We start from the raw sequence: 14,691 nt of genomic DNA on the forward strand, positions 1-14,691 counted from the left end.
AATAATGGTTTTTGAATCATTGTTGACTGGTACGATCGGATATTCAAATAAAAAACCATTCAGACAATCAGTTCCATTTCACTCCAAATCCAGTCTTATGTCAAAAAATGTTGACTTGAATAGTAATCTATTGATTTGAATGGTCAAACCATTAATCCGTTTGATTCAGTGAACGGTTTTGATCATTCTTTTTCATTTTAATTATTTTTTTTAAATGTGACGGGCCATCTGTTCAGACTGGCCGATCAGACCCCTAACCCAGAAACTGATGGTCAAAATGGTTCTGATTTCGAATCGGATTTTAAAACATTGAATCAAATACATGAAAAACTGAATCAGAGTGCATATATGCATTTGCACTCTTCCCAAACTGAGCCTACCTAGGGGCGTTAAGAATTTAAAAGAAAGATGAAGAAGGGCTGTAAGCTAAAGCAATGCTGCCTATGAGTAGTGGACAGCTGTGTAGAGTAGTGGGAAATTAGAGTTAGAATTTGAATGCTAAAAATGTTGAACGGTCCAGGAGACAGCTAGCTATCCAATAATTGATGCCCAATAGACTTGTTAATGGGCCTGGCTTGGGCCGGGTTTTACCTCTTTATTCATAGAAAATGTGTAAGCTTAAGTTCGAGTCCGAGCCTTGCCCGACTATTGGACCTAGATCTTGAACACAAGCCTGACCCTTATATAAAACCCAAAGTCTGAAACTCGGTCTGTACACAAAAAGTCTTATTTTTAATGTACTTTTATAAATTAATATTATATTAATTTAGTAATAATTTAATAAGTTAATAAACTAATTTGTATTTCTTAATAATAAATTAATATTTATTAATATTTCAAGAAACAAATATATATTATATATAACATAAATACTTTTTTATTATATATAATAATATCGGACCGGACTTATTTAAAATAGCCCAAATTCAATCCAAAAAATAATCGAACCTGATATTTAAAATCCAAGCCTGAACTCACATGCCTAAAATTTTATTCAAACCCAAAAAATAAAGGCACGGGCCGTCGGCTACCCGACCCATGAACAGTTATAATGCCCAACATAACAAAGCGTTGACTTTGAGCCGTAATAACCGTGACCACAACTGCACAAGCAGAGACAAAAAGGAAACTCTCCATTCACTCTCTACCTTTGTTCTTGTTGACTGTTGAGTCTTTAAGCCGTTATACCAGTTACTTATAAAACTTAATGCTGCACAAACAAGCTGTAGCTGTTCAGGCAGGCGCCGGCCCTTAAATTTCTTTGGTCAACTCTTTTGGTGCTTTCACATTCACAACAACCAAACGGCTAACGGGAAGACCAGTCGTCTGCACTACAGCCATTAATTAATAACAGCTGATCGTATGGCCCCACCATTTCAACGGTCCAGATCGAAGAATTGCGACCTATGGATTCTTTCTCTTTTTTTATTCTTGGCCAATGGCCAGGTAGGCAGAGCAGAACCACTTGGATTTCGAGTTTTAGACACGTCGGAACTCTATTACTGGCTGGATCGTCATCCTCCTGATCACATCAAAACATCTCTAATCCTCCTGATCACATCTAAAACATCTCTCGTACACATGGAGAGATATTTCTAATACAGGGCGGGATGTGGCTGTGAGGCGGGTGTGAGACGCGCTTGTGAGTAACAGATCTCAATTCCATTTTTAACGGTATTTTGATATGATACCGGAAGGATTTTGTCCAATAAAAAACCCCATGAATTTTGATAGGTCCCACTTGGTTGGGTACAAGTCTTTTCGGTATCATCGGCATTATGTCTTTTCGGTATATATTGAACTGGGGTTTGAATTTTTAATTTGTATTGACAAGTTCACCACAATCAGCCGGGGTTTTGTTTGGTTTGTTGATGAGGAGCACAGCAGTCCACCAAAGAAGAGGATGCGGACAGCGGACGCGGAGAGAAAAAGAGCAAAATAAATAGAAAAGGGGCGACGTCTGAACTGGAGTTTTCACGGATTTTCAAGGGCCTGTGAGATGGAAAGTTCCATTCAAGGCCCACTAGTCAGAAGTCGGAAGATAAAACACAAGAAATTTCTTCGTCATTATAGAGACTACTGACAGCTCTCCCCCAAAGTAATTTGTTCCAACCAAATTTAGCGGAATCTCAGCTGAGAAGAAAGCAGAGAAAAGTCTTCTTCTCGGATCTCTGCGTGAGAGTCTATTCCTTCTGTGCGGGGAGTCGGGGACTAAGCATGTCTGCAGAAGCGGGTGCTGCTTCAGCTGAAGGAAATAATATCAGGGGAATACTCACTCATGGAGGTCGATATGTTCAGTACAATGTTTATGGGAATCTTTTCGAGGTGCCTACTAAGTATGTTCCTCCGATACGGCCTGTTGGAAGAGGTGCTTATGGCATTGTCTGGTAAGCTATCTCCGTTCTTGCTTCATCTGTTATGCTTTTGCTTAATTTTCTGATTATTAGAGTTTTTCCTAACTCGATTTATATATGTTTCTATCGCGATTAAAATGATTTGAACTTCTGGTTTGTTATATTTTGTTCAGATTTCATTTTGGTTTTGTGGAATTTGAAAGTTTGTACTCAGAAATTTCTGAAACTCGGATTTGATTTATGAGTTCTACTTCTTTCTTCACATCCCCTTTCCATGCTCTAGTTGAGGTCCAACCAAATTCATTCAAATGTATTTTATATTTGGGGAAACGATGCAAAACAACTTTATCGATATGCACTTTTTGTTTTGCAATGTATAAGTAATTAGTACTCTATTACCAAAAACAAAAAGTAATAGTCCACTACTGCTCTCTCTCTCTCTCATACTTGCTATGGAGCTTAGAACTATTTCCTGTGTGTGGGGATGATTTGGAGAGATACCGATATGTTTCATGGAGTAGACTTTTATTCACGATGGTAACAATGATTATTTTAATGCACACAAATTCTTTAAACAATAGTCCAATTAACCTTGATATGCTTAATTTAGCATGATGAGCAGATTTAGTGTGCAACTCCCAATGCAAATGTGACTGTTTTAATGCATAAATGATGCTGGGTTCCCTGCCTAGTCTGATCCAAATAACCTTGATATGTACTTTATCTTGTTCATGTTTACCTTGTGCAGTTTGTCTTTGAAAAAAGCCCTAGTTTATAATCATAGTTTGTGATCCTGCTTCTTTTTGTTTATTTATAGTTGGTCTTGTGATTTGAAGCTGCCAATACTTCTCTCAAGCATTATAGAGATTAAGTCATGATAAGATTTTTTCTAGCGATGCCATTGTCAGGACTCCTATTTGACAACTTATTTCAAATGGATAACATTAGTGCTTTTGCATGAGAAATCATATTAAATCTTCTAGGCTTTTGCCACTGCAAGTTTGATTTGGTGTCTGAGTGACAATTAATTTATATAACATTTATTTTATTTATTTTCTCTTAGGAGGGAGGTTATTATTCTAGTAGGACTAGGAGCATGTATTTGTTACCAGTTATATGGCTAACAGGGCAACAAGAAAACATATTTTGCCATGTTCACTTCACTGCATGGATATTTTGTCTCTCCAGGTTTCCTTGGAGATTTTGGGGTAAATTTGTCATTTTTCATTTTCCATTTTTTTGACAACAGAAGCTTGGACAAGATACCCGTAAACTTTATATGTTTGAATAAACAATATCCTATCTTTTGGTTTTTGGGTGGACCCTAGTCAAATATACTTCTCACATAGTTACTGCTGCTCCTTTTCAGAGTCCACACTTCCAATTATTCCTAGCATCTCTGTGTCTGCATATGATTGTAGGGGATGGATTATCTAGTTGAGTTGTTCAGGGAAGCTCCCTCAACAACAAAGGAATCTTCAATGCGGCAGATGAGATTGGAGTCCAAAAGGACTTTGCATGTTCCTCTCCCTTTCATATATCCATTGAACAAATTTCAGGCCTGAAGACCTTTCTAGTGATCAAAATAGGCCCTCTTTTATGGGTAAAAGGGGAAAAATTTTGACTAGGGGCTTAATTCAAATTTCAATCCAGAGGGTCCCTGCCCTGTGGCAGGTGGAATTGGTTTCATCATCCATCCACGTGGCAAAGAAATAAGTAGATCATGTAGGGAAGCTCCATACTTGACTCAATTAGGAAACCTTTCATACTATGCATTTTATGTTCATTAGTGAACTTCTTTGAAGCATATATTTTTCATTTCCTATATTATTTGTCAGAAAATCATCTTATATCCAAATCAACTGTTTGATGATCCATGCTGAAGGGTACATTTATCATTTGAATGACAATTGTTTTAATAGCCAAGTACCTTTCAAATCAGTTCACTACTTGGGTTATTTTCCCATCTTTTCTAGATGCTTCCTTGCTGTCTTTGCTGCTTGTCATGCTTGCTGTTTCACCTACTCAATATGGTCAGGGATCAACATTTTTTTTCTTGCAAAGCAGCTCATTGTTGAGTGCATTTTTCAGATAACATTAGTTTAGTCATATTGGCTTGTTAATCTTAAAGAACTCTTAAAATCTCGATAATCTTTTATTTTCTTTTTGTGATTCATATTGTATGACATTTCGTAAATATATATCAGTAAGGTATTACCTTATGCCATATAATTTTATCTTCTTTCTCCAGTGCTGCTGTGAATTCAGAGACACGTGAAGAGGTTGCAATTAAGAAGATTAGTAATGCATTTGACAATAGAATTGATGCTAAAAGGACATTGAGGGAAATTAAGCTTCTGCGCCACATGGATCATGAAAATGTAAGTTTAGTTACCTTCATAATTTGTAATCATGTCACTTTTCATCTTCTCTATCTTGCATCAAGATTTTGATCAGGTTCACCATATGTCTGTGGCATGATTCTTCCTTTGTTCCAATAAATAATTTTAGCTGATTAGACATAAGTTGGTTAGATGGATGGTGGGTGCTGGTGATGTTTCAATGGTTGCACTTTCTCTAGCCAATCCTTTCATTCCATTTTCTTTTTTCATGTTTTAGGTCATATCCGCTCTTCCCCTCCCAAGACCCCACACCCCAGATAGCTGGAACCATCATTGGGTAATGGCCCTTAGCTTATAATTACACCAAATTGTTTGGAAAAACTTATTTGACTGGGATAATCTAATCTTATTACAATATATAGACATCTGTGGATTCAGTACTAAGTAGTCCACAAACAACCAAACAAAATATTGTATCAGAAAGTGCCAAAGGTTAGGTTTGCATCCAGTCTACCCCTTGGGGGTGCTCATAAAAAACTGAAAAACCAAAAAAACCGAATAGAACCGAAAATTTCAGTTAACTGAACTGGTCAGTTCAGTTTGAAAAATGGAAGGTACCAGTTCAGTTTTGGTTAACCAATATGAAAAACCGGCGGTTAACCTTAGGGGTGCAAGTCGGGCAGGTTGGGCTGGGTTTATGGTCAACCCAGGCCCAACCCTAAGATTTGGGCCTAAGGCCTGAGCTTGGACCGAGACCGTGGTCAAGCCCGATCTTCCCAACCCAAGCTCAGCCTGCATTATAATTTGATGCACTTGGGTTGGGCTTGGGCATGGGCTGGGTTTGGGTTGGTTAATGAGCCCTCTCTAAAATTATACATGTATGTATGCATTTATGCAAATATGTATACATATATTGTATGTATATATGTAAATACATATCCATATATGTATGTATGTAGTGTATAGTTGGACTAGGTTTGGGTTACCTAAGGGCTAGGCCCGGGCCCAGACCAAAAATAAAAAAGCCCAAATTCTTGGGCCTATGCCCGGCCCAAGGACCGAAAATCCAAGCCCAACTTGTGTAAAATTTCGGATTGGATCGGTTTGGGTTTAGGTTGGGTCCGTCCAAGTTGCACCCCTAGTTAACCAAACCAACCGGTATATATATTTATGTATATTATATATTTTTCATATATATTAAAAATAAATATATTATTTATTATTTATAATATATTATATTATATGTATTTCTAGTATTCATTTTATATATTTAAATATTTATTTATAATATATATGATAAATATAAAAAAACTGAAAAAATGAAGAATATAACCATTTGAAAACCAAACCGGTCAACTGGTGAACCGATTGGTTTCGGTTTGGTTTTGGTTCATGGTTTTCCTAAAACCAGTGCTACTGGTTCGGTTTTGAAAATAAGCCCAAAGTTGGTTAACTGAACTGTGAGCACCCCTACCTTCCAAGACCCCAGATAGCTGGGATCAACATTGGGTAATTGCCTTTTATATAATATTCCATTTAAAATCATCCTATGCTTGGAAATACTTCATTCTTGATGGTTACATGTCATTCAATGTGTTGGTAATGAGTTCTCATAGACATCTCAAACAAAACGCAAGGACAATGTGTAAAGTTTCTTGGTCAAAGTCAAGAGCAAGGAAATAATGCTGACTGCCAGGTAGAAAAATGCCTTGACAAATGACTGTTAAGAATTGTTCAGCATCATGTCGACTCACAAGTAGTGGTTAGCCACTTAGCTGGATGAATTTTTTTGTAGGAATTTGGTAGCTTAGATATCTCACAAGAGAGGCTAGATCCTTTGCTAACGGTCAAAATTGCTTATTCAGATTTAACTAAGCAAGAGTTTTGTTGGGGTTTCCTTGGGGGGGGGGGGCACTGTGTAATGCATAATGAGAGGCAGGCTATGTCAATCATTGCACTGTTTAACTTTGTTTTTTCAATAGTGAACTTTATCTTTCCATTACTGATAAAAAAAGATAAAGATTGTTCATAATTGTTTGTCACAATATTGAGGAATTAAGGAATATATTATTTGCAATCTTAAGGGGGTGTGGAAACTTTGTAACTTGATGTATCTTATTAGTATAGTCCCTATTATATCTTACTTATACATCTTATTCTTCTTTTCTCTTTCAGCCCTGTATGGGCATTCTTGTAATTGTACATATCTTTTAATATATAAGTGACTCTTTGAGGTGGGGGTCGATTATTCTTGACACCTCTAAGATTATTCTTGTTCTTTTCTCTATTCAACCAAGAGTGTTGACATGGTATCAGAGCATGCTGCTCTTTGATCTATTTTCTCTCTCTTGAACCTCACTAGAAGCAGTAATCCTATCGTATTAGGGCTGTTTTGATCAACCCTTTTCTGTTTAATCTTCTTTGTGCAACCAGCAAGAGAGATTTCATTAGATCTCTCTTGCGAGACATTGGTTCGAGACCAAATTTCAGATATGGTGTCGTCTAGACCTGATCTATTCTCCCTACAAACATCACCTGATTTGGTGAAGTTTTCGAAGGAGTTCTGATCTTCTTGGGGTGGCAACACTGTACAGTTTCCTTTTTTGGACTGCAACAACTTTGAACTTTAGATTTGGTGCCACCTAAACCTGATCTATTCTGCTTACAAACAACATCTGATTTGGTGAAGTTTTCGAAGGAGTTTTGATCTTCTTCTTGGGGAGTCAACACTGTACAGTTTCCTACTGCAACATCTTTGGACTTCAGGCCTTCTACATCAGCCTGCGATTTGAGTTTTTCTCTCTATATTGAAAGGTTCTCCCAAGCTCTTCTTAACTCTACACTTAGTTCTGGTTTGGAGATTTCTAAGGACTGTTTCGATCAGCACAAGATACCTCATTGTTCTTGAAAAAGATGCCTGATGTGTTGGTAAATCACAGTTTTCTCTCAATCGTCTGACTCGATCAACCTATAACCCTTGATCTGGTGTCGTCCTAGGGTTTTCTTGCTTCCCATTTGTTTGATTCAGGCTTCAGATTCGTATTTGTAAGGTTTTAGACTCGACAGTCTTAAAACTTGCTTTTTTTTTTGGACTATCATCTTGAGTTCTTGATTGCTGAATTTGGTTTTCTCTGATATCCTTGTGCCTAGATTGCTGTTTTCTTGCTGAAATGGCCTTTGATAGAGACGATATTATTCCTATAAAATTGGAAGGATCAACCTATGGAATTGACACTGTTGCTGTAGCACATGGGAGTAAGAAATCTACTACTAGTGGTGATTCTTTTGTTAAAGGTGATTCTCTAGCATTTATGGTTGAAGAAAACATTCGACAACTGGTAACATCTGCTATTTCTTCTACTCTTTCTGCTATTGGCTTACTTAGTGAGTTTTCCGGTTATTGTGCTTCTCCTTCTCATATTTGAATCATTGATTCTGAAGCCACCAACCACATGACAGGAGCCTACCCTAACCAACCAAGTAACCTTACTGAAACCCATCACAAACATATTGTTACTGTCAATGTTTAATTCAGGACCGAATAGTAGGAAGGTGAAAGGGAAGGGGCGCAGGTTGGGCCGTCTGTTTGTATTGGAGTTTGAGAAGTCTCAAACAATAGCGTCATCAACTTATTTCAGTTCCTCCACTTCTAGTTCGTTTTTGAGTTATAGAAATGATGTTTGGGACTTATGGCATAAATGTTTGGGTCATATGCATGCTGAAAAATTAAAATTTTTGTTTGATTCAAGCCCTATTAAGAATAGAGTTCCTTCCTTGCACACCTTTGATACATCTTGTGTTTTCTGTTGCTTAAGTAAGAGTCGTACCTTACCATTTCCCATATATCTGAGCATGCCACCTTTCCCTTCGAGCTTATACATAGTAATGTTTGGACTGCATCTGTCACTTCTTAACTTGGATACAAATATTTTGTCGTTCATTGATGGTTGTACCAGGTACACATGGATATACTTTCTTTGCCACAAGTTTGAGGTGTTCCCAACATTTAAGCTATTTCATGCTAAGGTATGGGTTTAGTTTCAATCACAAGTGCATATTCTTCGTTCGGATTTAGGGGGAGAATACATTGATGGAGATTTTTTTATCCTATTTGAAGAATCATGGAATACAAGTGTGATGAAGTTGTCCAGATACTCCTTGGCAGAATGGTGTGGCCGAGTGCAAGAATGGGCATATCCTTAATGTTGTGAGGACATTATTGCAAGAGTCCCATACTCCACATTCTTTTTGGGTAGAGGCGGCTAGTACAATTGTGTTTTTTGATCAACTATTTTCCTTCCCCTGTTCTTGGTTATATGCCTTCCTTTTAGAAGTTTGGTCGTTCTCCAAATTTATCTATTCTTCATGTTTTTGAATGTGTGTTTCGTTCATCTTCCCTCTCGTGAACATTCTAAATTGCCTGCACAGTTTGCCATGTGTGCCTTTGTGGGTTACAGTCCTGACTACAAAGGATTTCTTTGTTATGATCCCTTTATTCATTGCATTCGTGTATCATGTAATGTTGTTTTCCTTGAGCACATTTCTTTTTTCTGTCGAATTGCTAGACTGTTTGCACCATCTATTTCTGTTTTGCCAAACTATGATTCACATGATGCTCTACCTCATTCTACTGAGAAGGACCTTCTCGTCTTCTCTCGCAAACGGTTACGTGCTCCAGTCCCTGCGCCTGCGACTCTCCTTCCTCCCGGTTCAGATCATCATCTTACCACTGCTTCTGTAAGTGATACCTCTACTTCATACACTCTTCATACTTCTGTTCCTCTTTGTCATTTTACTCATATATCTAGACCTCCTGACCGCTATGGTTTTCCTTTAAACCATAACTCTTTGTCTGCTGTCCTATCCTCCACAGATGTTCCTCGCTCCTACCAGGAAGCTAATAGTAGCCCTCATTGGAAGGAAACCATGGATGTAGAGATTCATGCTTTACATGATAATGACACTTAAGACTTTGTGCATGCTCCTCCAGATGCATCCATTGTTGGGAGTCGTTGGATTTACAACATCAAGCTGAAATCTAATGGATCTTTTGATCGATATAAGGCATGTTTAGTTGCCTAGGGATATAGTTAGGAGTATGGTATCGACTATGAAGAAACCTTTGCTCCTGTTGCAAAGATCACCACAACCCGTGTTCTTTTAGCAGTGTATGTTGCTCAATCTTGGACCATATGCCAGCTTGATGTGAAGAATGCCTTTCTTCATGGTCAGTTGAAGGAGACGGTCTACATGAAGCCTCCTCCTGGATACTGCAGTGATTCTTCTTTAGTATGCCGCCTAAAAAAATCTCTATATGGTCTAAAACAAGTTCCCCGGGCATGGTTTGAACGCTTTCGCGATGTCGTAGTTGTTGGATATAGCCAGAGTTCTTTTGATCACTCTCTCTTTGTTAGGCGATGGCCTCAAGGTATTACCATTCTCCTACTGTATGTTGATGACATGTTGATTGGGAATGATGTTGAGGGCATTCGTTAATTGAAATTATTACTTCGTAATTCCTTTCATATGAAGGACTTGGGCCCGCCCTCTCACCTATTTCCTGGGACTGGAAGTACATCGTAGTGATTGAGGGTATTTTGTTTGTTAGCAATAGTATGCCTTTAACCTTGTTAAAGTTGCTAGTCTTAATGATGAAAAACATGTTGATACACCCATGGAGCTAAATATTAAGCTGTCTAAATTTGAAGGTCCATTACTTCTCGATGCTACCTTGTATTGCCAGCTTGTGGGGCCCCTTATTTATCTCACTATGACTCTGCTTGATATTTTTCATGCTACTCAGGTTGTTAGTCAATTTGTTTTTGCCCCTTGTCAGCCTCATATGATTGCTTTTCATCGCATCATTCGATATGTTAGAAGCACAATTTCTTAGCTATTGTTCTTCTCCTCCTCTTCTATTCAGTTGAGAGCATATGCTGATGCAGACTGGGCTGGTTGTCCAGACACTTGTAGGTCCACTTATGGGTGGTGTTTTTATGGGTGATTCACTCATCTCTTGGAAGTGTAAGAAACAACAAACAATCTCTAAGTTTTCCATTGAAGCTGATATAGGGCCATGTCTTCTATTTGTAGTGAGATTGTTTGGTTACGATCTCTCTTTATGGATCTTGGCATTCAACTTCTTATTCCTATTCCTCTCTATGCAGACAATACGAGTGCTATCAAGATTGCATCTAATTCTGTCTTCCGTGAGAGGACCAAGCACATCAGGGTGGACTATCACTTTATTCGAGATCTTTTCACTACTGGGTCTATATTGTTTCCTCATGCAGTCTCGGACATGCAGATTGCTAATATCTTCAACAAAGCTATGACTAGAATTTGACATCTCTTTCTTATAGACAAACTAATGCTTATGTCTAGGCATCAGTTTGAGGGGGAGTGTGGAGATTGTAACTTGATGTATCTTATTAGTATAGACTTATAGTCCCTGTTGTGTATTACTTATACATCTTATTTTTCTTTTCTCTTTCAACCCTATATGGGCATTTTTGTAATTGTACATATCGTTTAATATATAAGACTCTTTGAGGTGGGGGTTGATTATTCTTGACACCTCTAAGATTATTCTTGTTCTTTTCTCTATTCAGCTAAGAGTGTTGACATTTCATACATAATACGTGTTGTATGAATTCTAACATGGTATCAGACTAACTGTTATCCTTGCCTCCGGTGCCACCTCCTATTGAACTTCCACCTATCCGTCACGTGTATATTCATCGCCCACGTGTACCGGTTGCTATTCCTCCGGCTCCATCACCGTCGGTAGATCCAACAGTTGTCTCCACACCAGCCCCGAACCCAATATTTGATCTTGATCTTCCCATTGCCTTGCGGAAAGGTAAACACACTTGCACCCTTCATCCTATTTCTAATCATGTTTTACTCACTCACCTTTTCGCTTCCCATCGCCAGTTTATTTATTTGTTATCCTCAGTTGTTGTTCCTAAGGATGTCCAAGAAGCCCTTGCCTCTCCAGGGTGGTGCTGTGCAATGGAAGAAGAGCTCTCGGCTCTACTTCATAATCATACTTGGGAACTCACCACTCTTCCTCCTAGGAAGCAGGCTGTCGGTTGTAAGTGGGTTTATACTGTTAAGTATTTTCCTAATGGTAGTGTTGAGCGCCTGAAAGCTCGATTGGTTGCAAAAGGGTACTCCCAAACCTATGGTATTGACTACACAGAAACCTTCTCCCCAGTTGCTAAGATAGGGTCGGTTCGTGTTGTGATCTCTCTTGCAGCTATGTATGATTGGCCCCTATATCAACTTGATATCAAGAATGCCTTTTTGCATGGTGATTTGCTCGAGGAGGTCTACATGGAGCAACCACCAGGGTTTGTTGCTCAGGGGGAGGATGGTAGGGTATGCAGACTCAAGAAGGCTATATATGGGCTTAAACAGTCTCCTCGAGCATGGTTTGGTAGGTTCAGTGAGGTGGTAAAGAAGTTTGGTATGAAACAATGCCAAGTTGATCATTCCGTCTTTAGTCATGACTCTCCGACAGGAAAAATACTATTGGTGGTGTATGTAGATGATATTGTTATTACCGAGAATGATAAAATGGGCATTGACAGGTTGAAGACTTTTCTACAGGAACATTTTCAAACAAAGGACCTTGGTAACTTGAAATATTTCTTGGGGATAGAAGTAGCAAGGTCTAAGCACGATATTAATTTGTGTCAGAGGAAATATGTGCTTGATTTGCTGGAGGAAACATGTTTGTTAGTTGCTAAACTAGCTGAAACACCTATGGAAACAAATACTAAGCTGAACAGATATGGGTGAAGTGTTTGAAGACCCTGGAAGATACGACGACTTGTAGGTAAACTAAACTACCTAACCATTACTCAGCCAGATATTTCATTTGTGGTTAGTGTGGTAAGTCAGTTCATGCAGAAACTTCTGATTCCTCATTGGAATGCGGTTCTAAGAATTGTGAGGTATTTAAAAGGGGCCCCTGGTCGTGGTTTGATATACAAAAGTGGTGGAACACTTGAAATAGAAGAGTATACTGATGCTGACTGGGCTGGTTCTATGTCTGATAAGCGGTCTACCACAGGTTATTGCAATTTTCTAGGGGTAATCTGGTGACATGGAAAAGTAAGAAGCAGACAGTCGTGGCAAGAAGCAGTGCAGAGGTAGAGTATAGAGCTATGGCACATACTGCTTGTAAATTAGTGTGGCTAAGGAACCTTCTACAGGAGATAGGATACAACATTAATACTCCAATGAAGCTCTATTGTGACAATCAGGCTGCAGTTCATATTTCTTCTAATCCGGTGTTTCGTGAATTAACCAAGCACATAGAGGTTGACTGTCACTTTGTGAGAGAGAAGGTGTTGAATGGAGTGATAGACACTGCATACGTTAATATAGGGAACCGGTAGACAGACATTTACAAAAGGGTTGAGTCGGAGAAGAGTGGACTACATATGTAACAAGCTGGGATTATATGATATATACTCACCAGCTTGAGGGGGAGTGTTAGTGTAGGGGTATTTCTGTCTTTATACTTATGTTGAGGTTATTGATCTGTAATATTATATCAGAACTAGTGTCTCTCACTTAAATAAGGGCACATGTGTCTTTTCCATTCTGTTAATAATATAAAAACATGTTTGGCCGAATGGGGGAGTGATTTTTACCCTAATTCGAATCGGACTTTTCTTCTCTCTTTTTCTCCTCTTTTCTCTCTCTCTCTTTCTTCCCTCTTTCTTCCTCTTTTTTCTTGACTGTTATCAGACTAACAGAACTCAAAGGCAGGCCGAATTCTAACACGTGTATTAACTTTATCTACATTCTTTTGTACATGACTATCATGCAAATATCTTAAATGAATAGTTTATGTTGTTTACTGATGATATAATATTGTGATAAAGCTAAAGATGGGCTAAATGCAAAGAAAACGCAAAGGAGACATTTTAGAATCAAAAGGTTTCAAGATAAGTTGGGCTAAGACATAATATATTTTATATTATATTGCAAATTTAATAAATGTAGTAGCAGTATGGTTGATGTAGGACCAGCTCAGTTCTAGTCCTTAGAGAATGTTGAGTGGTCTTCTTGATCAGAGTTTTATGGCTGTTGATGGCTATAACGTCTTCTTGAAGGAATAAGAGAGAAAATAGGGAGAGAAAGAAGAGAGGAAAATACCTTGAATCACTCTAGGGCATGGGAATCACTCACCATTAGGGGTGTTCAAACTCAGTTGATAAACCAAAAACCAAACCGAACCAAACTGAACCAAATCGAATAAGCAAGTTCGGTTCGGTTTTTATTTAAAAAACCATTGGGCTTTGGGTCATTCTAACTTTTAGTTAATAATAATAGTTAATTAATTAAAACCATTGGGTTTTGGGGCCATTTTAACTTTTGATTAATAACACTTAGTAATTATAAATTATTTATTTGTCGTTGATCAATGCTTCTCATTTATGTGGAATTAGGGCCCAACCGAACCAAACCGAATCGAATTTGGTTAGGGTCAGTTCGATTCTGAACTCTAGTTCAGTTTGGTTCGGTTGGAGAAAATGGTCAAACTGAATAGTTGGTTAGGTCCTTGGTTCTAACCGAACCGAATCGGACCGACCGATTGTACACCCCTACTCACCATAGCTAGCATAAGCTGAAGAAAACTCAATAAACTTTATTGCCTTTGTGTAAAACGTGCATACATATTTATAGACTCTAAATTCATAATAATCCTAGGAATTAAATTGTTAGACTCATAATAGTCTTAGGAGTCAAACTATTAGACTCAATAATCCTAGTAGAAGTCAAACTAAGCTGTCATATCCTATTTTAATTCAAAGAAGACTCAATAACTCTAATCCTACTTATGCAATGACTCTAAAATTTTAAACATAAGCAAACTATAGCTAGGCAAATTAAACCCTATCATTGGACCCCATAGAAAATTACAAAAGACAAAAATACCCCTACTATCCAAAAATATAGAAATACATAAAATTTCA

At 38.1% G+C, this 14,691-nt stretch overlaps 1 protein-coding gene and 1 long non-coding RNA gene across 11 annotated transcripts in view; both read left to right on the forward strand.

The window, feature by feature from the left end:
* Window positions 1-1,826: 1,826 nt before the first annotated feature.
* Window positions 1,827-14,691, forward strand: part of LOC104600189 (mitogen-activated protein kinase homolog MMK2-like) — a 63,088-nt gene continuing 50,223 nt past the window's right edge. For 2 of the 10 annotated variants that reach the window (XM_088895524.1, XM_088895529.1), the window contains exons 1-2: window positions 1,835-2,387; window positions 4,606-4,735. In XM_088895524.1, the coding sequence (XP_088751650.1) occupies window positions 2,218-2,387; window positions 4,606-4,735 (300 nt within the window). In that variant the 5' untranslated portion in view covers window positions 1,835-2,217. Of the gene's footprint in view, window positions 2,388-4,605; window positions 4,736-7,846; window positions 8,035-8,652; window positions 8,723-8,813; window positions 9,434-14,691 lie in introns of those variants that run through there. The other 8 variants (XM_088895526.1, XM_088895527.1, XM_088895531.1 and 5 more) reach the window with 8 other exon arrangements.
* On the forward strand, window positions 9,440-14,669 carry LOC148804227 (uncharacterized). Its single transcript, XR_016080740.1, has 3 exons — window positions 9,440-10,124; window positions 10,620-10,720; window positions 10,864-14,669. It is a non-coding gene; the product is annotated as an uncharacterized LOC148804227 (long non-coding RNA).

Source organism: Nelumbo nucifera, chromosome 1, assembly GCF_055504915.1.
Source record: "Nelumbo nucifera cultivar China Antique chromosome 1, China Antique-T2T, whole genome shotgun sequence".
NCBI lineage: Eukaryota > Viridiplantae > Streptophyta > Magnoliopsida > Proteales > Nelumbonaceae > Nelumbo > Nelumbo nucifera.